At 38.9% G+C, this 26,380-nt stretch overlaps 1 protein-coding gene across 5 annotated transcripts in view; it reads right to left on the reverse strand.

Moving 5' to 3' along the window:
* The window catches only part of VSIG1 (V-set and immunoglobulin domain containing 1), a 65,809-nt gene that overhangs the window by 22,734 nt on the left and 16,695 nt on the right, over positions 1-26,380 (reverse strand). The window contains exon 1 of one of the 5 annotated variants that reach the window (XM_033200929.1): positions 11,462-12,316. The exons of 2 other annotated variants lie outside the window; for them this stretch is intronic. In XM_033200929.1, the coding sequence (XP_033056820.1) occupies positions 11,462-11,714 (253 nt within the window). In that variant the 5' untranslated portion in view covers positions 11,715-12,316. Of the gene's footprint in view, positions 1-11,461; positions 12,406-16,694; positions 16,811-26,380 lie in introns of those variants that run through there. 2 more of the 5 variants (XM_033200928.1, XM_033200930.1) reach the window with 2 other exon arrangements.

The following is a 26,380-nucleotide window of genomic DNA, read 5'->3' on the forward strand; positions in this document are numbered from 1 at the left end:
ATTTCTAACCTCCAGTATCTATGAATGTGACCTTATTTAGAAATAGGGTTTTTGCAGATGTAATTAAGGATCTTGAGATGAGATCATCATTGATTTAGAGCAGACCCTAAATTCAATGACTGTTGTCCTTATAAGAAAATGGAGAGGGAGTCTTAACACAGACACACAAAGGGAAAGGCTCAGTGAAGACAGAAGCAGAGATTGGAATGATGCATCTACAAGCCAAAGAATACCGAGAATTGCCAGCAGCCATCTAGGCAAGACTTATGGCACAGATTCTCCTTCAGAGACCTCAGAAGAAACCAACAGTTTGATTTAAAACATTTGGCCTCCAGAACTGTGAGAGAATTCATTTCTCTTGCCTTAAGCCACCCCGTTTGTGGCAGTTTGTTACAGCAGCTCTGGGAAACAAATACACCCTCTATTCCTAACTTGCTGAGTTTTAATGATGAATGGGTATTGGATTTTGTCAAATGCTTTATCTGCATCGGTTGATATGATCATATTTTTTTTCTTTAGCCTGTTGATATGGTGAATTACACTGAATGCTTTTTGACTGTTGAACCAGCCTTACAAAACTGAAGTAAATCCCATTTGGTCATGGTGTATAATTCTTTTCATACATTGTTGGATTCAATTTGCTAGTGTTTTGCTAAGGATTTTTGTGTCAAGGTTCATGAGAGAGATATGGCCTGTAGTTTTCTATATTTGTACTATTTTTGTCTGGTTTTGGTATCAGGATAATACTGGCCCATAAAATGAGCTGGAAGTGTTTCCTTCTCTTCTATGTTTTGGAAGAGAATGTGTAAAACTGATCAATTATTCTTTAAGTGTTTGCTAGGATTGTTTGCTGAAGCTATTTAGGCCTGGAGATTTCTTTTGTAGGAGCTTTCAAAATTATGAATTCAATTTCTTTAATGGTTATAGAGCTATTCAGATTATCTATTTCATATTGGGTGAGTTCTAGTAGTTTGCTGTTTCGGAGAAATTGGCCAATTTTTTCTAAGTTTTCAAATAAATGAATGCATAGTTGTTCATAATATTCTCTCATTATATTTTTAATGACTGCAGGATCTATAGTGTTATTCCATATTTCATTTCTGATATTAGTGATTTGGATCTTAACTCTTTTCATTGGTCTTGCTAGAAGTTTGTCAGTTTTATTGATTTTTTTTCAAAAAAAGCAAATTTTTGTGTAATTTATTTTTCCCTATAGTTTTTCTATTTCAAGTTCATTGATTTCAGCTCTTTATTATTCCCTTCCTTCTGCTTGCTTTGGGTTTGTTTGTTTGTTTATTTATTTTTGAAGTGGAGTATTGCTCTGTCGCCCAGGCTGGAGTGCAGTGGCACAATCGTGGCTCACTGCAAGTTCCACCTCCCAGGTTCACGCCATTCTCCTGCCTCAGCCTCCCAAGTAGCTGGGACTACAGACGCCCGCTGCCACGCCCGGCTAATTTTTGTATTTTTAGTAGAGACAGGGTTTCACCATGTTAGCCAGGATGGTCTCCATCTCCTGACCTCGTGATCCGCCCGCCTCGGCCTCCCAAAGTGCTGAGATTACAAGCGTGAGCCATCACACCTGGCCCTATTTTGGTCTTCTTTTCTAGATCCTTGATGTAGAAATTTAGATTACTGACTTAAGACCTTTCTTTATTTCCAATGTAAACATTTAGTGTTATAAATTTCTCTCTCAGAATTGCTTTAGCTACGTGGTACATATTTCAATATGTTGTGTTTTCATTTGCATTCAGTTCTATGTATTTTTAAAAATTCCTTTTGAGATTTCCTCTTTGATCCATGGATTACTTAGAAGAGTGCTGTTTAATTTCCATGTGTTTAGATACTTTTCTGCTACTGATTTCTAGTTTCATTGAATTGTGGTCAGAGAATACACTCTGCATGATTTCAATTATTTTAAATTTGTTTAGGTTTGTTTTATGGCCAAGCACATGATCTATCTTGGTGAATTTTCTGTAGGTGCCAAAAAAAAGTGTGTCCTGCTGTTGTTGGGTGGAGTGTTCTATACAAATAGATATAATTTAAAACCACTGTGGATAAACCAATATAAAATCATAAAAATATTCAATAAATATTCAACATTAGATAAAAATATTCAATTAGATCATTAGTTGTCTTTTTCAGATCTTCCCTATATTCACTGATGTTCTGTCTAGTAGATTTATCAGTTTCTGAGAGGGAGTATTGAAGTTCCCAACTATAGTTGTGAATTTGTCTCTTTCTTCTTTTAGCTTGATCAGTTTTTGTTCATGAATTTTGAGACTTAGTTGTTTGGTGTGTACCCATTAAGGATCATTATATCCTCCTGCTGGGTTGATCCTTTTATCATTAGGTAATGTCTCTCTTTATCTCTTTTAACTTTCTTTGCTCTGAAGACTACTTTATCAGATACTAATGAAGCTTCTCCAGATTTTTGAAACATTAATACTTATGTGGTATGCCTTTTTCTATATTTTTACTTGCAGTCTTCCCATGTCATCAAATTTAATGTGAGTTTCTTGTGAGTAGCATATAGAGTAGTTCCCCCTTATTCCAGGTAGATACATTCCAAGACCCCCAGTGGATGCCTGAAACCATGGATAGTACTGAACCCTATGTATACTATGTTTTTTTCCTATACACACAAACCTATGATAAAGTTTAATTTATAAATTAGGCACAGTAAGAGATTAACAATGATAACTACTAATAAATAGAACAATTATACCAATGTACTGGAGTAAAAATTATGTGATTGTGTTCACACAGTCACACTCTTTCTCACAAAATATCTTATTGTACTGTACCATGGGTAACTGAAACCTCAGAAAGTAAAACCACAGATAAAAGGGGACAACTGTACTTGTATTAACATTCAATATAATTGTTTAATGTAATTATTGATATATTAATTCTTGTTTGCTATTTTATTATTTGTTTTTTGTTTGGTTCCTTCACTTATTATTCTTCTGTTTCCCTTTTCTTGCTTTTCTGACAGTTACTTGAGCATTTTTTATGATTCCATCTTGACTTATTTGTAGTGTTTTAAAATATATATCTTTGTAGAGTTTTCCTAGTGGTTTCTCTGGGTATTCAACATTCATATGTGAGTCATAACAGTCTACTTATATCAATATTTTACCACTTTGATTGAAGTGTATAAACCTCACTTCCATTTAGGTTCCTTTACCTTCCCCACTTTTAAATATCATTGTCTAGAGTGTAAAATGGTTTTATAATTTTGTTTCAATTATCAAATGTGATTTATAGAACTCATGAGTTAAAAGATAGTCTACTTTATGTACTTACATTTCTGCTCTTTCTGTTGTCCTTTCATCCTTCCTGATTGCTCTTTATCATTTACTTTCTGTTTGAAGAAATCCCTTTAGCTATTTTTTAACAGTATTATCTGCTAGCAACAAATCTTTTTGTTTTCCTTCAACTGAGAATTTAATTATTTCCCCTTAATTCCTGAAGGGTAGTTTCACCAGATATGGATTTTATTTTCTGTCATCTCTGCTCTTCTATTGAGTCCATCAGCAAGTTTTTCATTTTTGTTATTTTATTTTACCATTCTATAATTTATATTTTTTGAGGGGGGAGGGGACAAACAAGCCAGTTTTATTCAAAAAATAAGTCCAAGGGGGGAAAAAAGAAAATTGAGAATGAACCTGTAGATTATAAGGGTCTTTAGAAAAATAGTAGACAATCACAAAGTATGTATTTTTTTAAATTCTTGTTTTTAACTTAATTTTTATTTTTAATTAACAAATAATTATTGCATGTATTTATGGGGTGCAATGTGATATTTTAATATATGTATACACTGTGCAATGATTACATCAAACTAACTAACATATTCATCACCTCACATTTTCATCTTTTTTTTGTTTTTTCTTTTGTTTTGTTTTCAGACAGGGCCTCACCCTGTCACCCAGGTTGGAGTGCAGTAGTGTGATCTTGGCTCACTGCAACCTCTGCCTCCCAGGCTTAAGCAATTCTCCCATCTCAGCATCCCGAGTAGCTAGGACCACAGGCGCGTTCCACCAGGCCTGGCTAATTTATGTGTGTGTGTATTTTTGGTAGAAATGGAGTTTCACCACGTGGCCCAGGCTGTTCTCGAACTCCTGAGCTCAAGTGATCCGCCTGCCTCGGCCTCCCAAGGTGGCAGGATTACAGGCATGAGCCCCACATCTGGCCTACTTATCTTTTATTTGTTTTTTTTTTTTTTTTTCATAGCAAGAACATTTAAAATCTATTCTTTTTTTGAATAGGTTTTGGGGACCAGGTGGTGTTTGGTTACGTGGATAAGTTTATTAGCGGTGATTTCCGAGATTTCGGTGCCCCCATTACTCGAACAGTGTACACTGTACCCAATGTGTAGACTAAAATCTTATGCTTTTAGCAGTTTTGAAATGCACAATACATTATTATCAACTACGGTGAGCTTGCTGTGCAATAGGTCTTAAGAACTTATTCCTCTTGTCTAGCTGGAACTTAGTACCCTTTGGTCAACTTCTCCCCATTTCCCACTCCCTCCAAGCCACAGTCCCTGGTAACCATTCTACTCTAATTCTGAGTTCACCTCTTTTAGATCTCGCATATAAGTGAGATTATGTGGTTTGTCTTTCTGTGTCTGCCTTGCTTCACTTAGCATAATGTCCCCCAGGTTCATTCATGCTGTAGCAAATGACAGGATTTCCTTCTTTCTTATATTTTTATAACTTCTTTTTCTTTTCTGCAAGTTTCCTTTTTTTTTTACTTATTATAAGATAATGTTAATTGATTGTTGAAGCATTTTTATAATGGCTACTTTGAAATCCTTGTCAGATAATTCCAACATCCGATTCATCTTAATGTTGGCAGTAGTTGCCTTTTCTCAGTTGAGTTGTGATTTACTTGATTCTTGGTATGACAGATGATTTCTGATTGAACATTTTGCCTATTATGTTAGGAAACTCCTATTTGCATTTTTTATTTTTGCAGTCAGTCACATTATTTATGCTTCACATGCAGGTGTTGGCTTACTTTTGTGGTCTGCTGTTCTAACAGCAGTTTAATTTTCAGTATTGTTTTGCTCTTGTTTATCGGGTACCACTGATGCTGACATTTGTCCCAGATCATATCGCCTGAAGGAGCAGAAAGGTTTCCCTAGGTCAGGCTTCCAGGTGTCTCTCAGTGAGGGTAGGTATGGTGGGACACTTCTACTGGTGCCCTGCACTGTTGGTGTCTCTATGGGTAGGGAGGACAGTCATACACCCACTGAGACAGAGCCTTCCCAGACTGGGCCGCTTGCCATAACTTTATGCCTCGTGTCTGTTCTACCTTCTCACCTCGATATCTCTAGGTGAAAGTGGGGCATCTCAGGCCCAGGGAGAAGGCGAATGCTTCTTTCGTCCACTATTGTTGGTGGGGTTTCTGAAGATCCCCCCTTACCTATGGTGTTGGGCCCACCTGATGTTGTCAGAGGAACTCCAAGGGAGGAGTAAGCTTACCTGGGCTGCCCTCTGTTGTTCAGTTGGGTATCAGGAATGGCCAGGACTAGGTTTTTTTCTTCTGCTGGGTGGGAAACAGGATACCCTTGCTCTTTGTTTTTCCCTGGGTCTCAAACCAGTTTGCCTTCTTCTTACAGCCTTTCAGAGCTCTCCCCTGGTTGTCTCTTGCATTATTTCCAGGGTTTATACTTGTGCTTAGCAGGGAGGAACAATGAAAAACAGGTCTGTACCACATGTCCAGACCAGAAATCTCCCTCAGTTTTTAAGAGTGTAAAATTGTCCTGAGACCACAAATTCTGAAAACTGTTGGCCTTACAGAAAGGTGAAGTAATTAAGCTTCCCATAGGATTTGGAGGACCACCGAAGGGCTCCCTACCCAAATCCAGCCTACCACTACACTAAAATTCTCAGTTCTATATGAGCACTTTCCAAAGGGCTATTTTAGGTGATGGCACTTTGGGGAGCACTATACAGTCACTGGCTCATCTTATTAACTGGTTACTATCCATTGCAATGTCGAAGACTATAAAAGTTCTCCAGGATGGGACACAGGATTGGCAGGCAAGCACTGGAAGAGAAAGTCAAGTTCAAGAGACGATCTCTATGCTGCCCCAGCTGCCTGCAGGGTCACAGAGGGTGGTGGAGGATTGAGGGTGAAGGGATGAGGATACAGAAATTATGAGAGATTCAGAGGAAATTTCATAGAGGGACTAATTCCTGTCCATCTTCCCAATTTTGCATACCCCAAAACTTATTTATTTCATATTTTTCTTACTTAAAGACAGCAGTCAGACAAAAAGAACGTAAAGGACTGATAAACACTTTTAAAAAGTAAAAGAAAAAAATGGTTGTACTGATTACTCTTGGTTTCATATATTCAATATCTGTGTTCTCTGTCACAGCCAGGCCACCTGATCCAGCTACTTTCCTGCCAGAAGCTGGCTGTTTACATGGCAACCAATGCACTGATAAATTAAGTAAAGTGCCTGAATGCAGACACGAATGCAGCACTTTTTAACTCCGTAGTTTCCCACTTCCCAATATTCTCCTCCCCATGCTTTCCTGGTTTCCATAATGCCTCCTCCAAAAAGGAAATTGGCTTTCAGAAAGCAGCTAATCTTTCCAACAAAAACTTCATTGGAGAAAGATGGTTCCATCCCACTCTCAAAGAATCCATTTCATTTATCCTGGAAGTTAGCTACATCTCTGGCTGTGCTTAAATGATGACTTACAAATGTCTTTAAAGTGTCCAAGCTAAAAATGATAAAACTGGGGATTTGGTAGCCCTTAAAGTTCCCAGACTTATTCCCTAAAAACAGAGATTTTAGAGATATTATTTAGCCATAAATTCTGTTCTCTAGTTTGGGACCCAGTATCTGTTAGGAGATTGGCTAAAGGTGAGAGTTTATGAACAGATAAGGCAAAACAATAAACAAACCCCCACAAACCCCCTTTGAAGACCACGCTTGGAAAAAGTACTTGATGGCAGAGTACACACAGTACTCACACAAGTCAAGCCATGGAAGAGGCTGTGGAGCCTAGCAACAAATATCAGTTGAGCACCCATTTTGTGCCACAACAGTGCTAAACACTGGGGAAGCAATAATGAACACGACAGACACAATCTCTGCCATCCCTCAGTGCAGCAGGAAGCCATTTATAGCACAGATGAGAATAGAGGTGAATGAAAATCAAGGATTTGGGAAATAGAAATCTGACTCAAACATTTCCAATATTTTAAATATAGAAGATATATAAATGTGTATCTAATTAGAAATCTGCAAAAGTTTAATAATATCACCTTAGAATTAGGATGGTAATTTCAAATTTTAAAGTGAGATAATATTTTTTGAGGTATTACACATTGTCATGTAAATAAGTAACAATTGGCAAAGCAAAACCTCCAGACCATTTTTTCGCCCAGATTCCCAATTCTTAGCACATAACCAATTAAATTCTGAAGAAAAGATGGGTTTCAGACATTGTCCAACCATGATATAGTGATGATACGCTTCAGAGCTAAAAGTTATATATTTCCAGATGAACCTTTTTAAAATGTCACATCATTCAATTAGTGCACATTACCTAAAACCTCTGAGCTCACCCTTACAGCACTGTCCAACAGAACTTCCTGTGATGATGGAAATGTTCGATCTCTGCACCATCCAATTCAGTAGCCCAAACAGAATTATTGAACACCTGAAAATGTGACTAGTGAAACTGAGGAACTGACTTTATAATTTTCATTAATCTAAAGTGATTTAAATTTCGATAGCCACATGTAGACAATGGACAGTGCAAATTTAGTCCTAAAGTGGAGGTGATTCTCTGAGTGTCAGGGAAAGAAGTTCTCTTCCTTTGGATTAAGTCAGTCTAAGTTGAGAAATTATTTAAAAATTGAATAAGTCAGAAAAATCACTATATCAACAGGACTATGAATAAACAGCAAAGTAAAGATTAGTATATGATTTCAACAAAACCCACGAATGCAATGTCCCTCTCTGACATGACCAAATTTAAAAATAAAACAAAAATGCATATGTGGTTGAAATATGTGTAATCTCTTTTAAAAGCCAATGCTTATTACTGAAGAAAAATAATCCAAGATGTACACACTTAATCAACATTTAAAAATATTTTTAGGCTGGGCGTGGTGGCTCATGCCTGTAATCCCAACACTTTGGGAGGCCAAGGCGGTGGATCACCTGAGGTCGGGAGTTTGAGACCATCCTGACCAACGTGGAGAAACCCTGTCTCTACTAAAAATACAAAATTAACCAGAGATGGTGGTGCAAGCCTGTAATCCCAGCTACTCAAGAGGCTGAGGCAGGAGAATCGCTTGAACCCGGAAGGTGGAGGTTGCAGTGGGCCGAGATCACACCATTGCACTCCAGCCTGGGCAACAAGAGCTTAACTTCGTCTCAAAAGTATATATATATATGTAAAAAATATACATAGTATATAATTATATATATAATATATATTATATAATATATATTTATTATATAATTATATATAATATATAATTATATATACTATTTTATTATTGTTTTTATTTTTATTGTATATTAGATATCATATCATATATAATATATGGTATACATAATATATGTTATATATTATATATTATATGTCATATATTATATATGTTATGTTATATATGATATCATATATTATATATGTTATGTTATATATGATATCATATATTATATATTATATGTTATATCTATTATATATTATATATAATAAAACAAAAACAATAATACAGTTATAATATATCATATATATGATATATGATATATAATTATATATCAGATATATTATATAATATATAAATAATATATAGAGAGAGAATGTCTTGCATTTTGGTAGTGATTGTTCATTCATTTATTTAATGCCTACAATGTGGCAAGCATTTTGTTTATAGAAGGATATTATTCTCCTAATATACCACAGCAAAATATCCCCCAAATAGCCATATTTAATCTGATGCATTTGAAGTGATTTAATTTCCAGCAACTTCATGCATAATTGCTTCATTTTGAGTTAGGAAATAATATAATCAAATGATCACTGACTTTTTTGGATTTGACTGCAAACTCAAAGTTCAAATACATTACTCCTTTAAAATGCATAGCATATACCTCCAGAAAATGAAACCCACATTAACATATCTTTCTAAGAGGTGACGAATACATATTTCAAGTGCCTAAAATGATATGCATAATTTTTTTGCAGAAGAAAAGTTTGATTAAAACTCATTTTCCTGAATTAGAATTTAACCTAAGAATTCCTAAGAAGTCATTGATAATATTTTGATTTAAGCAAAATCTGACCTGTTTAGTTATACCAAAATCGATTTTAAATATGTATGTGAAAATCGTGTCTGGATGTTTGGAATTTGGGAAAGTAATTCATTCTTTCAACAAACATTTACTATGCATCCACTATGTGTTAGGCACCATGCTTAACACCAAAAAGTGACATTCTCTCCAAAACAAGTCCAGGAAGAGCATCAAATTGCACATTGATGGAAACGTTATCTGTTGTCCAGATCAACTGATGAACACTGCTAATGACAGATGTAGATTACTAAAGTGATCCTTTCTCTGACTTCAATACATATGTAAGCACAGCAAACGACAATAGAGCACAAATTGCTGTACTGACATTGCCATATTTTGCTTTGGGCCAACTAGATAATATATGTATAGATATATAGTGTACACTATATATCAACAAAATCAGTTATATAGTAACTTAGGCAAAACACTCTTAAGTATTTATTGGTCACTCTGATTGGGCCTTGTTCTAAAAGTCACAATCAAATAAAATTCCTGACATCATGCTAAACAATGTTTTAAACAATAAAAAAGTATACAAGGAATAAACCCAATTTTTAAAATGTAATATATACACCTGCAAATAAAAGAATGATATTTCACCCAAATCTGAGTGGTAAAATTGCAGACGATTTTTATTTTATTTTAAATTTCCATATTTTGCAACCTTTCTGCAATGACCATGCATTACATTTATAATCAGTAAAAATTACATGTATGTTAGGTATGGTTAAAAAAAAAAAACTGTTCTTACAACCGTTCCAAACCCTGTGTCTAGTAGGGGCCAGGGCAAGGCCTCACATAGGGAAATAGGTATGATCTCAGAGGGCTGATGCAGAAGGCCCAGGGGTCGACCCAACTGGCTAATGACTGGAAACCCTTTAAGAAGAGACAAAAACTTTCATATCTAAAGTTAAGTTTAAATTAATATGCCTAGGGAGAAGGGAAAATAGGAACATGTGTTTCCAGCTCTAGGGCCTAGTTAGGTCACTGAACTAATGGAGTATTGCCTTCTGGTGATGTTTAAGTCCATAAAACATCTATGCTTAAACATTTAGTAATGAACATTTAAGGAACTATTTCTAAACATGAGATCATTTTGAAAAGTAACACTTTTTTCTAATTATAAAAGTAGCATAATGTTCTTCGTAGAAAACCAGGAAGTATGAAAAGCTGGGAAATAAAATTAAAATTATCTATAATTCCATCACCCAGAGGCAACCACCGTGGTACTTCAGTATACAACCTTCTAGTAATTTATTCTAGGCATATGTGTGTATCCTGCGTTTTCACTTAATATTTTATCCTAGGCATTTTCTTATGTCATTAAATATGCCTAGTAAACCTTATTGTAACGACTGCCTAATATCACTAATGGCTTAAAAATCCTGTTTTTGGATAAACAATATTATTGTATTTACTATGGACCTAACTTATAAGAACAGATGCAAAATGCATCTGATATTTGAAAAAACTAGCCAAGGGATTTTCGGAATTAATGATCTCTCCTGGATCTAACTAACATCAGTATTTTGATTCCAAAATTGATTTCCTTCTGTTCAGATCCCTAAAATCACCCATATTGTGCACCATAAATCACTGACATATTTTGCAAAATACAGTCTTAGGATTGGAAAACCACAACTCCCTAAGAAATATTAGACAGTAAAGCACTCAGTAAATTTCTGTTCTTCCCACGTGTAAGCCAGGGCAGGCCCTCCAACCCAGGCTCTGCCTGCTGGAGCAAGGCAAGTCAATCACTGAGCTTAAAGGAAACACTAAAGTAAAACAGAGACAAAACTATCCCCAGCACAAACTTTGGTTTCTGAGTAAATTCATTTGTTCACCTTTCAACCTAAGTGAAGTAATAAACTATATTTTTTTTTTCTGAGAAAATTTTCATTCAGAAGCTCCATAAAACAATAATATTACAGGCTTACGCCCCTAATATATCAGCATGGCATATGTTTGCTAAGCAAAAGTTCTGAAAATTATGTAACTCAGCATACTAATCACAATTCATTTGAAGTACAGGAGGGGAAAATTCTATGTAAAAATGTGGAATTTTCGTTTAAAAGGAAACTCTGTTTCCAATTATCTTTGGTGGTTCGGAGATCCTTTCCTTACCTGCAAGGCAGCTTAGGATCAGAAAGACCTTCCAAAATGCGAACACCATTGTGTGGAGGTTAGTTGAGAGCAGCAGGTGCCAGTAGCTTGCCTGGACTAGGCTGAGTCTCAAATTGGCTTCTTCGATCACACCGAGGTTTGCCAGACTTATCTGCTGGGCATCACCAAGCAAACATGCCTCTTCGGGCTTACTTATTGCATGCGTATAGACCTTTCTCAGAACAGATTTGTGTTTCTTTGAAACACTTTTCATGGGGTGTGTTTCTTTGATATATTTGCTACTGTGTTAATAATAAACCCACACATTTAAATTATTCAAGCTCCTTGTACACAGATTCTCTAAATCTCATTGTTTAAAATCAGTCTTGCTAAAAAGTTGCACTTGGACTGGGGGATATGGTTGAAAGACAGCCTATGCAAATAAAAGCTGACAAGGCTAATTAATTTCAAATATTTCCACGAGTCTTATAGAATTGACTCACTAACCTCCTTTTACAAATTAAGTTATTAAACTGGTGCTATATCGTTTCCTGGGGAGATGGGGTTCATGGGAAAGGCACAGGGGTGATGAAGCTAAAAAGCATTCATTTCTGCGTGAACAAACTCTGGACATGTTACTCTTTTTTGAAACACTGACAATTGTCACTACCCTCCACCAAAACTAGCAGTAGAATGATTTACATGCTTATGTCTGTCGGGTTGGAAACCTTATAGCACATATTTGCTAACATAATTTTGCAAAATCAAGTTAGTGAATACGTGCTTAAAGACTTCCATTGGAGACGTCTGAATTTTTGCAGAATTAAATTACTCAATAGATGCTATAGGGTTTCCTTAGAAATGGAGGTTCACCAGGAGGGCATGGGAGGCTCCACAGGTAAGGAACTTTCGTGGGAACACGAACTTCTAATAGTGTTCCTATTATGCTTAAGTTACCCAGAGAAACCTAAGGACTTTCTGTGACTCTTCCTATGTGATCTCTAAGTCCTATCATTTCCATCTCCACAGAGACTTTCAGATGTGTTCTTTCTCCAACCTGCTGCTTCCATCTTGGTCCAGGTACTCAGCTCCTCACTCCTGGCCTATCATAGCAGCTTCCTAAGTGGTATCCCTGACTTCTTCCACCTTCATCTTGTGTGCCAGCCACAGACCAATGCTCCAGTCCTAATGAAGTATTTCCGATAACACCATAAATGGACTATTTCATCAAATCCAATGTCCTTAATACGGATTCCCGTTCTTCCAAGATCTGATCCTCACCTCATCTGAACTTTAGCCACATTAACTCATGCCCCTGAAAAAGTATGTCAAGATTTTCTACCTCAAAGTGTTCAGTCACATGAAATGTGTGCAAATTTCAAGTGATATGTTTTATGACCTTTAATTTACAGGAAATGTTTGACCCCATCTTACTTTAGCCATGCCAATCTCCCACTGCTTCTTAGAAAGCCATTATGCTTCCATCAGGCCTGATTCATCCTTGCAGCAGCCTATCCTGTCCATGCTTATGTCTGATGCCAAACACTGGCTCCAGGTGATTTCCATCATTATTTAGAATTTTCTTCTTCCTCCTCTTACTATCCAAGTATATCCTTAGCATAGATCAGTCATACTGTCCTATGTGAGAATTTCAATGAGCCGACATACCACCCTAGCATAAACTTGCATTTTACTTAAAACCAATATCCTACAGCTGACCATTGATTATTCTCCAGTAGTTTCCTATTTATTAACTGGTCTCCCTTAACTAGTCACTGTGAATCTCTCCAGGGCAGTAACCATGTCTTATACAGGCAGTTCCCAACTTTAAAATGAGTGTGTCCCAAGATGTAGTGGTAAACTCATTGACTGGAAGCAAGAACTCTTGCAGAAGCAATGTCTCACTGTCAGGCATGTAGCATGTAATCTAGCACTGGTTTGTATTCTGCGTACTGGGCCATATAAGGCAGTGCAGGGTGAAGAGGAACAGCAGGTGACAGAGAAAGAACATTCCTTTCATTTCCCAAGATATGAGTTGTGCACAAATCAACATTTTCCCCCAAATAACTACTGCGTGTCTCTGACATCCGCCTTCTCTTCTGCCTCCCACCTTCATGGCCCCCTGGCTCCTGGGTCCCTAGTTTGCCCTAAGGGAGAGTCTCATTCCCCAGAATATCTCATGCTCCAAAATTACTTTTTCCTTTTCATCCCTATTCCTCCCAGAAACCCTACCTTTCCCCTGTATAAGCAGACAGCAGCTCCATGTTAGGAAGGGGAAAAAAAAATCAGTTTCATTGAACATTCCCCAACCTGTTTGTGCTATTAAAAAGACAATGCTGGCTGGGCGCAGTGGCTCACGCCTGTAATCCCAGCACTTTGGGAGGCCAAGGCAGGTGGATCATGAGGTCAGGAGATCGAGACTATCCTGGCTAACACAGTGAAACCCTGTCTCTACTAAAAATACAAAAAATTAGCCGGGCGTGGTGACGGGCGCCTGTAGTCCCAGCTACTCCGAGGCTGAGGCAGGAGAATGGCGTGAACCGGGAGGTGGAGCTTGCAGTGAGCCCAGATCACGCCACTGCACCCCAGCCTGGGCGACAGAGTGAGACTCCGTCTCAAAAAAACAAACAAACAAACAAACAAACAAAAAAACATTGCTTATTTTCCTCAAATGAATCTCTGACCAGGAGGATTAGGCAATGCAATAAAGAGAAATAGTCTGAGGGAGAAGATTTTGCAAAGAAGGACAACTTGTAGGGTGGGCCTCTGGCGATCCATACCACCTCTTCTCAGGCTTGGTTCTGCCTTGACTTCTAAGTCTACCAAGTCTCTAAAAGACCCACAGTTTTCACAATGCCCCCCACCCTGGAAGTAATACCCGCATTTCCAGTGGTGAGGAGCTGGAATGGGGAGCGAAGTTTGTAAGTCTGGCGTTTGTAAGCCAGAGGCTTCCTGTGTTTCCTTCCATGCCCCATAGGTGATTATAGTAGAGTGACCATTGATCATTAAAACTAGGACACTTTTGAAAGTGAAAGGGGCACTATTAGCAATCACCTGGGAAAGACAGCATAAACAGTGACAGTGCCAGACAAACCTGGGTGTCTGGTCACCTACCCACAGGGGATTACTAGGCACAAAGTAGGTGCTAGGTAAGAGCTTGCTAATTAATTCAGTATGTCCGAGCTGGTTGGCTCTAAGATGAGTGCAGTGGAGGGTATGATTTAAGGATGTTGCCCAAACCCATCTGCACCAAAATCTCTCGTGCAAACACAAAACACTCTGGAATATTTAAGTAAAATACCTATACTGCTGCTATGTAAGACTAACCAGGACAGGAAGAATTCTGTTATAACAAACTCTAAAAGAGAATTCAGAATTCTCTGCTTGGACCTGAATTTTGATGTTAACTATTGCTTTAAAAAGTGGGTCATTAACTAGCACATGAAATGTTAAATATCCTTTGCAGTTTTACAGAGCTTTGTAATTTTTAAACTAATTTTCCATTTTATCTTTGCAGCTTTCCAGTACAGCAAATAAGTCAGGTATTACCTACATTTTCTATATAAGAAAACTGAGGCTAAAAAATGCTGTGCCTTTGCCGAGGTCACCATAGCACGCATTAGAAGCTGTTCCTATCACACCACACAATGGCACAGTGTGATTGTAATGTAACAAATATGCTACTGCCCCCAGTATTCTTCCTTGGGAACTTTCAGAAATATGTGATATCTGATTTATCCCTACGTTTTAACTTAAAAATTACAAAAGTAATACACTTTGATAGTAAATGGTTTTCAAAGGACAAACAAGGATACAGAGGAAAAAAAGTCCCATTCATTCACTCACACATGTAATCCCTTTCCCAGGTTCACAAGGAACAGGAGTTTAGCATTTTTCTCAGACCGTTTTCTATGCATGTACCCATGCACAAGCACACACACACACATACACACATGAGGTTTTTTAAAACATAAAGATAATACTATATGTTTTGTTCTATAATTTGCTTTTCTCCCTTAAAAAAAGTATTTTTATTCTTTCTGTCACTATGTCCAACTGCATCTATAGATCAACCTTGCCCATGTTAAGGCTGCATGGTATTTCATGATATGAATGTACCTCAATTTATTTAATCATTCTCTTATTGGTAAATTCTTAGATGGTTTCCAGTTTTTCAATATTATTGACAATGGTGCAATGAACATCCTTTTGTCTAGATCTGCCCACTTGTGTGATTATTATTGTAGATTAGGTCCCTAGAAATGGAATTGCTTGATCAAAGGGTATATAGTTTACATTTTTGGTAGACTGCATAATTGTCTGCCAGAAATTCTTTACAAACCATACCTCCATTAAGAGTGTATGAGAGTGCCTTCTTCTCCACAGCCTTGTTGGCAATGAAAATTATCAGTCTTTTATTTATTTATTTTTTCTGTAAACCTCCCCTGTGGTCCTCAGCCTTTTATTTTTACTACTATCATGGGTGAAAATTGGTATTGCGCTGTTGCTTTAATTTGTATTTCTGTAATGTGGTTGGGCATCTTTGTAGAGGTTTATTGGCCTAACTGGTATTCCTTTCCCTGTGAATTGCTTGTTTACAACCTGGGTCCATTTTTCCACTGGGTTATCTGTCTTCTGATATTATAGAAGTACCATTTATATATTATGAATCTTACCCTGGGTTTGGTATCTATGTTATAAATATTTTCTTCTGATCTATCACTTTCCTTTTTAATTTTATGTTTTTCACCATAAAGAAATTTTCATTATGTTTTAATCTATCAATTGTTTTCTTTGCAGCTTCTGAGTTTTGTGCCTTCCTTAGGCAAGCTTTCCCCAATCCAAGACTATGGAAATGTTATTCTATATTATTATTATGTAATATATGATATTATATATTCTGTTAATGCTTCCATAATTTTATCTCTTGCAATCTCAGTTATGCAATTCTGTTCTTCTGGTTGCTCAGGACAAAACCTTGGTATCATCCTTGAGTCTTCTCCTTTTCTTGTATAAAACATCTAATTCGTCAGCAAATTCTTTGTGCTCTGTGTTTCAAGCCTATCTAGACCCCGAGCGCTTCCCCCACCTTCGCTGCCCTCCTCTTCATCTGAACCACCAGTGCCCATTACCTGGATCGTGGCAATAGCCTCCTAACTGGTCTCCCTGCTTCCACCTTTGTCCTTCTCACAGTCTATTCTTATCACAGCAGGCAAAAGGATCCTTTTAATATGTAAGTCAGATCACGTCTCACCTTTGCTCAGATTCTTCCAATTTGGTAGAAACCAAAGCATTTAAAATAGCTACAGGTTGGGTGCGGTGGCTCTCGTCTGTAATCCCAGCACTTTGGGAGGCTTAGGCGGGTGGATCATTTGAGGTCAGGAGTTTGAGAACAGCCTGGCCAACGTGATGAAACCCTGTCTCTACAAAAAAAAAAAAAAAAAAAAAAAATTAGCTGGGCGTGTGGTGGTGCACACCTGTAATCTCAGCTACTCAGGAGGCTGAGACAGGAGAATCGCTTGAACCCGGGAATTGGAGGTTGCAGTGAGCCCAGATCGGGCCACTGCACTCCAGCCTGGGTGACTGGGGAGCAAGACTCTTGTCTCAAAAACAATACAAATGAACAAACAAAAATTACCTAGAAATTTATAGCCCATATGTGAAGTACCTTAGTTAACACATTCTAGGTGGTTGATGGGGGGCAATTATAAGCCCCTAAATTTGCTAAAGTCAATTCCAGTGCCCTTTGTATTTCTCTTACAGTTGTGCTGTCCAATGTGGCAGCCACAAGCCTCAAGTGACTTTTGAACGCTTGAAATGTGCTGTAAGTGTAGCAAGCACATTAGATTTCAAAGACTTAAAATGGAAAAATATCATTAATTCTTATGCTGATTATAGAAATAATAATATTTGGGATATATTGGGTTAAGTAAAACATATTACTAAAATGTAAAAAAATAAAATAGCTTAGAAGATGCTAAAATGATCTGTCTTATCCACACTACCACCTCTCTGACCTCATCTCTTAGCATATATCCCCCCCTCACTCTGCTCTAGCCATACTGCTCTCCTTGTTGAATCTTCAACTAGCCTGGCACGTGCCCACTTTTAAAAAGGCATTTATGGCTGCATAGTATTCCATGGTGTATATGTGTCACATTTTCTTTATCCAGCCTATCATTGATGGACATTTGGGTTGGTTCCAAGTCTTTGCTATTGTAAATGGTGCTGTAATAAACATACGTGTGCATGTGTCTTTATAGTAGAATGATTTATAATCCTTTGGGTATGCACCCAGTATTGGGATTGCTGGGTCAAATGGTATTTCTGGTTCTAGAACCTTGAGGAATTGCCACACTGTCTTCCACAATGAGATCATGTCCTTTGCAGGACATGGATGAAGCTGGAAGCTATCATTCTCAGCAAACTAACACAGGAACAGAAAACCAAACACCACATGTTCTCATTCATAAGTGGGAGTTGAACAATGAGAACACATGGACATAGGGAGGGGAACACACACACGAGGGCCTGTCGCAGGGTGGGGGGTCAAGGGGAAGGAGAGCATTAGGACAAATAGCTAATGCATGCGGGGCTTAAAACCTAGATGACTGGTTGATAGGTGCCACAAACCACCATGGCACATGTACACATATGTAACAAACCTGCATTTGTTTGTTCCATTTGCATATGTATAATGGAACTTAAAGTAAAATTAAAAAGAAAGATGAAAAAAGGCATTTATATTAGCAGTTGACTCTGCCTGTGACACTTTTCCCCTGGGTATCAGCAGAAATGACTCCCTCATCTTCTCCAGATCTTTGCCCACTTATGAGTTTTCAGCAAGGTTACACAATTTCAAATTTTAACTGTCCCCACTCCAGCCCTCCCAATCCACCTGCTTTTTCCTTTTTTGATAGCACTCATTACTTTCTCACATAATACACAATTGACTTATTGTTTGCTTCACCACCCAGCTAGAAGGTAAGTTTCAAGAGAGTAGGGATTTCAGTCTGTTTTGTTCACTATTTATCCCGAAGGCATAGAACTGTGCTTTACACACAGTAGGTACTGAATAACTATTTGTTAAATTGGTGAATTTATGAATTTGGATTTAATCCATTTGGATTTTTCTGTGTGTGTATTGTGTGGGATAAGGTGAAATGTTTTTTAAATGTCCTAAAGTCTGAAATAGTGGCAAATCATTACCCTTTGATGAAGATTTGCTCTTTGGAAACAGCTAGGTCACTTGAGGCAAATTCTAATTAATGAGGTGGTAATCAAGTGCAGTAATGCTGCTTCATGGTCAAGAAATGAGGTGTAGTCATAAAGTAAAGAGGCTACTGTCTTTGCAGGCCTTGGGAGCTGACTTAGAAGGCAGTCTGGGGTTTTCGAAAGGCAGTCCAATGTCATTCTTATGGCATCAGCATGAGAGGGAAACAGAAACAGGGTAGATGGGGAAAATCTGAGGCTAAAGCTTTTTCATATTTTTTTTGATCATCAAAGTAAGCATCAAAGGAAAACCAGAATTTATTGATTGAACTTTCTTATACATATTTTGTGGTTTTGCATAATTTTTTAAAAATCTGAATTACATATGGAAAGGTGAAATCTAGTCAGTGCTTAGAGTCTAAAGATTTTAATTCATTTATGTTGGAATGGTTCTAAAGAAGGTGTTTCAAAAACCCCTTGGGCAATAACAACACCATTGAGGCTTCATTCCTTTTTCCAACTGCCTGCCATGCATCTCCTCTTAAAGGTCCCCTGGCACTTCAAATCCCACCTCATACAACTCTCTCTCTCTCCAAACTGGCAAACCTGTGCAACTTTCCAACCACTGTTGCTGGTGCCCTCATTATAATAACTCTTCACTGCAGTATTCTTTGACTCGTACTTTTATTCACCCACCATTCCACCAGTATCAATTCCTACTGATGATAGATCTGAAACTTCTCTTCAGTCCATCATCTCCTTTCCATCTCATCTGCCATATTGTATAGTTCAGCCCCTGTTATCTCTCATTTAGACAGTTGCAGTAGCCTCCTGGTCCACCTCCTTGCCTCCAAACTTCCTCCCTTTCATTCATCCTTTATAATCATACCAGATTATAAGTTTTCCTAAAGTCCAATCATACCGTCCTTATACGAAAGAATCTTCCATGACTCCCCATCATCCTTTTCCTTAGACATAAACATTTTAATCTAGCATTTAACTGGTACCCAACCTGCCTTTCCCATCTATCTTCTGCTATTTGTAACAACAACAACAACAACAACAAAAGTCAGAGCTGGCGGAAGTCTTACAAATGGTCTCCAGACAAAACTGAATACATTCTGTTACCTGAACGTATCCACGTTTTTCCACCCTTGCGCCTTCACATAGGCGATTCCATTCCCTTCTCCTAGATTACTCACCCCAAGTCTAATTGTCAAAAATTCTACTCATCCTGTGAGCCTCACCACAATTGTTCACTCTTCCATGGATTGGCTACTGATTCCTACAGGATGTGATCTCACACTTACAGCATAATTTAATACCTCTCACACAGCACTTAGAGTAAGCTGGGCACAGTAGCATGTGCCTGTAGTCCCAGCTACTTGGGAGGCTGGGGCAGAAGGATCACTTAAGCCCAGGTTTGAGGTTACCATGGGCAACACAGTGAAACCTCCATCTCTGAAAAATCAGGCGAAGTATAGTCCAAGCTGTTCATGTACTGGCCCTCTTCGTGGCTCTAAGATTGAAAGTTTCTAAGGAGGATAGGGACAGGGTTTTAGTGATTTTACATGCACATATGCGCATGTGCTTATTTTGAGCCAGGTATTGTGCTAAGTGCTTTATATGCATTACCTCGTTTAATCATCTCAACAGCCTTATGAAGTAGGTAGTTTCAACTCCACTTTTTAGGTGAGACAGTTGAAGCACAGAGAAATTAAACAATTTGCAGAAATCTCATAGATAACAGGTAGACTCAGGACTCATATTCTCATCCCTCTTAACTCACCTCAGATATTCCCATTATGTAGCCCATGTCCTATTTCACACATGCAGTTAGGTAGTGTTCCCTTCAGTGGATGATACCTACTGGCTCCGCCTCCCTGTTCTTTATTGCATATGTCTACAGTGAGCAGCTATTTTTATCTTGTTTTACCAGTTCCCAGTTGTGCAATGGCTGCTGGTCGTCCTCCTCACAAGTATGGCTGCTGTTGGTCAAGGCTTCAGTTCCCAGTAGCCACGTTATTGCTAAAACTGAGGCTTATAAAAAATTTTCAGAAGATGACATAAACACCAGGGCCAGGATCTCAGCCCAAGTCAGTAGACTCCAGAGGCTGCGCTCTTAACTTATGGTTAACTTACTGTGGCTTTAATGACCTGGCATGGTATTGGCAGATAAAAAGTATTTAAGAGATGTTTGGTGAATTCACGTTTTCAAGTCCATGATCTCTCAAAGTGACTATTTTGAAGGGTAACCCTCATTTGGATGTGCATGATCTGGTATATTTGTTGAAAAACAAACCCCAAATTCTATCATCATCACCGTCAATAACAACAAACTTTCTTATTCCATATTAAGACTGAATTGCTTCAGAAACAATAAAAGAAGAGGAAGCAGCACATAATTCTACAATTCTCTAAACCAAGAGTTGGGAGTCCCAGACTAGGGACTCTCACAGTAAGAGAAATCCAAGTGAGCTCTGTGATGTTGTTATGCAGTGCAAGTTCCTCTTCTCCCTACCATCCTCACGCATAAGGACAGGAATTTTTCTCAGCGATGAACCTAGTATGACCACACGTCCCTAAATGTGCCCTCTGGACACCTTACTGGGAGTCCTCCAGAGGCCTTTAGAAAAGTGCCAGAAGTGGATCTCAGTAAGGCTGTGAAGCAGGGGAATTTCAAGGGTGTATTGAAGGAGGGCCATGGAGGTTCCTGTCATCTTGAATTTGGAATAGCTTTGTTTCCTGTTTTAGAGGGAAGAACCATGCAGAAAGCTCTCCTTTGGCAAGTCATGTTTTAACAATAAGTATGAGTCAGCTTGTGTTGAGTAGCCTGGGATTGCTTACCTTGTGATAGTAGGGAGGCTGGAGTGGGTTAGTACCAGGAACTCTATGTTAACCGATAGTGTGACTCAACCTATTATGTACATTGAACTGTTTGGGGAAGCCTACTCCTAGGCAATTTGTGTTGACGCACTGTACAAACACATGTCATAGATTGCCTGGAAAAAATCACATGCATGTGCAGTTGCAGCTCCCCCAACCCCTATTCAACACAAAGAGGTCCTAGACCCTCCAATTCTTTCAATTCTGGAGAGGTTAAACTTGACCAGAGCCACAAAAAAGTCACATTCTATTTCTATAATTGCAGTGCCTTGCATTTTTTAACTGGTCCTATCCAACACTTCCTAAAAATGCCATACCTGAGTGAAATTAACCCTAAAAAGCAGACATCTTTTTGGAGCCAAGAAATTGAAGCATTTCACAGATACCAAAGCTGATTAATGGTACCTGTGACACAGTGATAAGAGCTACAAAATGCTGATGACACACTAGATGACAGTAAGGCCCTGACTGAAGCATTTCTTATGCATTATGTTTCACAATAATCATATGAAGGAAGTATTAGTTATACTCCTCATTTTACAGATGAGGAAAATGAAGTCCAGAGAGGTAAATGACTTGCCATTGGTCACACAGCTTGTAAGCAGAAGACCAAGACTTGAGCCCAGGTGGGATGGCTCCAAAGCCCATTACCTTACCCATTATGTGATATGACCTCCCGACAGTGGGCAAGGGACAGTAGAATACATAGTCAACCCAATTCCTGCTCCCCAGGGTCACACTCTTGCTGGAAAGATAAGACAAATACACACAAAATAGAGATTAATACTAAGAAGTATTATGATTATGAATAGCTGCATTATGCAACACAGAAAACAAATAAATACAAGTACAGGAAAGAGACTGTGGGTCATTGCATAGGATGTCTGTGAACCTTCAAATACTCATTGCTCATTGGGGTCCACCTGGCAGGGGAGATGAATTCGGGGAAGATTTGACCATGAATTTTGAAAGTGAGAATCTAGAATGGACAATAAAAGAAAGAAAAAGAAAGAGAAACAGACAAGTAGCATTTCAGAGACCAAGAATGGCAGAAAGGCAGGTGGCAAGATTGGTTGTATGTAATGGCTGGAAAATATCAGTGTTGGAAATATCTTTTTTTTTTAAAAAAAAAAAGAACAAAAGAATTGTTACTGTAATCCCAGCACTTTGGGGGGCCAAGGCAGGCAGATCACTTGAGATCAGAAGTTTGAGAACAGCCTGTCCAACATGATGAAACCCGGCTCTACTAAAAATACAAAAAAATTAGTTGGGTTTGGCAGTGCATGCCTGTAATCCCAGTTACTCACGAGGCTGAGGCAGGAGAACCGCTTGAACCCAGGAAGCAGAGGTTGCAGTGAGCTGAGATCACGCCACTGCACTCCAGCCTAGGCAACAAAGCAAGAATCCATCTATAATAATAATAATAATAATTGTTAAGACGGGAGTTAGGCATGAAGGAGTGTACAAAGTAGACACAAAAGCAGGAGAAAATGACAAAGGTGGTAAATTTTGTTTTATTAGGTTAAAATCATAAGAAGCAAACAAAAGGTCTGGATGTGTGTGTTTTTTATTGTTGGTCATTTGTCTGTTTGGTTTTAGTCCTGTACAGTGTTTTGCATATGCTTTGTTTCCACTGTCTTTGGTTTTAACAAGAGGCAGCATAGCCTAGTGACAAAGAGTATGGACTCTAGAATCAGGCAGCTTGGCTTTAAACTCAGGCTCTGCCACTTACTGCCTGGGGGACCTTAGGCAAATTATTTAATTTCTTTGTGCTTCGTTTTCCTCATCCACAAAATAAGGTATAATAAAACTTACCTGTAAGACTGTTATAAAAACTATATAAGTTACTATTTGTGAAGTGCTTAAAACAGTGCCTGCAGACAGTAAGTGCTCTCGATATGCTTGTGGTATAAATGCAAAAGCAATTCATTCCTAACACTGAAATGTGGGAAATTTCTAAAATCATTGTGTAAAGATCTTTCTATCAAAAAATAAAAATAAAAATAAAAAAGAACGCCTGGTAGATGTGGCCATCCAGGCAGATGGCACCATGGCAACAATTGACAATATCAGAGTAGTGGCTGCTGCCGGCTCCCACAGTCCCCTTCACTCCCTGCTGCTTATGCCTGGCCCACTTTCTGTGATCTTGTGACTCCTAGTTTAAAGTGAAAGGAACATCTTGGTTCCTAATATGCCTTTATATTTTCAAAGAGAGCTCATAAAGGAAGCAATTTGGGTCTGGAACCCAGACCTGGCTGAGTTCACAGGATGCTCTAATCCTTCGAATTCATTAGAATTCAAGATAAAATATCTGTCCTCCTCTCCCAGCCAGGGTCCCCCTGACCTGAGATGCTGGGTCACTGGGCTATACAAGCACCTCCATCCCCAAAACTTCCTCCACTGCCTCAAGTCTTCCTGCCCAGTTCAGCCCTTCTGATAAGAAGGAAGACTTAGGACTCCCACAATCCTTTGCAGCAGCAACTCGGGGAAGGCCAGAGCCGAGATTAGCAAAGCAAGAATGTGCAGCCTTCCTCTGAGTTGCCAGACAAATAAATTTTGTCCTCCTTTTTCTGCTTGTTTAGTGGATTCAACTTTGCCTCACGATCTAAAAAAAATCCACAGCTGAGGAGTTATTTACACAGCAACTAGCCCTAAACCAAACCATGAAATTAACTAAGTATTTCTTCAGAGCCCTCATCTGTTAAGGCTTTTTTTCAGGCAGTGAGCTTTCTAATTTCCCCTAGCTCTTCGTGGTCTGGAGCTGCTTGGGAACACTTAGTAGTGAGCCCTAGATCAGTCACCCCCAGTGGTTTTTTAACAGTCTCAGCTCCTGTGTCACTCCCCCGTTGGAGAGATGCCTTTCCTTTCTGCTCTCCAAGAGGATGACTGAGCCCCGTCTGGGTAAGGCAGACAGTCAGGCCTGCTGGTTCGTTTATCCCTGGAGACAGTCTCCCACCTTTGTGGGGAATGACTAATGGCAGAAATGTCAGGACATGCAGGAGAAAAGTGTGGAGGGAGACGTTCAGGAGAAGAGACATCGAGGCTTCAGTCAAACCCCACTACCTGTACTGCTTTTGAATAAGCAGCCCAGCTGTGCTTACACCTGGGTACAGTAGCATGAGGAGGGTCACAAAAGACCTACTGCCAGGATTAGAATTCAGGTGGCCCACCATGCAGAAAGCGTTAAGACACAGAGGTGACCTAATAGCGCTAGAACAAGTTCAAATCCTTCATTTCACAGAGCCCCAAACCTGTCCTGGATCTCACCGCTCATTGTAGCCACAGAGCAGAGAGTAGAACATGGGTCTCCTGACTCTTTTGGTGTGACTTCCTGGGAGAGGGAGAGATGCAAAGGAGAGAAACTTGAGAATGGTTTCACACAGCAGCGTATCTGATGAATAACAGCCCCAGAACCCTTTCCAACTGGGCGGAGGTGCACAGCCTGGTCCCAGCTCCAACCAGCAGGAAACAACTTTGGCCAATTTCCACCAGTTCACGACCCTCCCAAGGCAAACAGTGCCTGGTCTCCTGTAGGACCTGCATCTGAGAACCTTGTGGGAAGGGCTCTGAGTAAGGAGAGAACTAAGGAAAGCATCTATCTGTAGGGAAAGCTGTTTTGTCCTACATATAACTCCTTGGAACTGCCACCACTCACCCCAGCAATATTGAAATTTCTTACCACATTATTCAGCAAGGGTATGTGTTCAATGGGTGGTTGGATAAGTTGATGGCATACAGTCTAGACCTCCATTGCCTCTATGACCTTATCTCCCACCACTGTTTGCTCAGCCCTCTGTAGCCACTCTGGCCTCCTTTCTATTCCTCAAACATGGTAAAAATGCTCCCACTTCAGGGCCTTTGTATTTGCTGTTCCGTCCATTTGGTATGCTCTTCTCCAGTTGTCTGTAGGGTTTTGCTCCCTCTCTTCCCTCAAATATTTGTTCAAGTATCACCTCCTCAGAGATCCCTTCTCCAGTTGCCCTATGCACCTGTCACCCTCAAACCTGTTGCCCTACTTTTATTTTCTCCATAGAGCATTTATCATCATGTTACATTACAGTACATATTGTGTTTAGTGTCTTTCTGCACTAAAATATGAGCTCTGTAATGGCAGGGACTTTGTCTGGTGTGTTCATTCCTGCATCCTCATCACCTAGAACAGGGCCTGGCACATAATAGGTGCTCAATAAATATTTACTGAATAAAAGGATGCATGGATAGAGAAGCGCATAGATAGGTGCATGTTTACATATACAAAAGTGGCTTTGTAAACATATATTCAGTCCATTTATTCATTTTCCAAAGAAATACTTCTTGCATTCTTTTATGTCTCAGCCTTCCCACCCAGTCTAGTGGAAAACAAAGATGAGTTGACATGAAATGTCAGTACAGCAGAGTAAGTACTATCCAGGGTTTGTAGAAGCACAAGAAGAAACTGGTGAAAGCTTGTCAAAGGAGATGGCTCTTGAATAACAGAAGATGTTAGTCAGGAAAAGAAAATTGAAGTGGGGATGTGGAGAAGGGCACTTGAAGCAGAGGGAACAACATGTGCAAGAAAAAGGCTCCTCTGGGCAACAGTTTTACCATATGGGGCCAGAGAATGGCAGGGAAGGAAAGATTTTGGTAGAAGCAAGGCTGAGAACAAAGCAGAGGCCCTAGTTTGAGAGCCTTGCCTGCTGTTATAAGTATCCAGTTAAGCCTTTAAGTCAGTATGGCAAACTTGCCAAATGCAGAGATCCAATTGTACACCATGGTGAGTATACTTAGTGATGACATACTTTAAAATATCATGTTGTACATGATAAATATACACAATGATATCTGTCAATTTAAACAACAAAA

The sequence above is a fragment of the Trachypithecus francoisi genome, unplaced genomic scaffold (genome assembly GCF_009764315.1).
Source record: "Trachypithecus francoisi isolate TF-2019V2 unplaced genomic scaffold, Tfra_2.0 Lachesis_group6, whole genome shotgun sequence".
Taxonomy (NCBI): Eukaryota; Metazoa; Chordata; class Mammalia; order Primates; family Cercopithecidae; genus Trachypithecus; species Trachypithecus francoisi.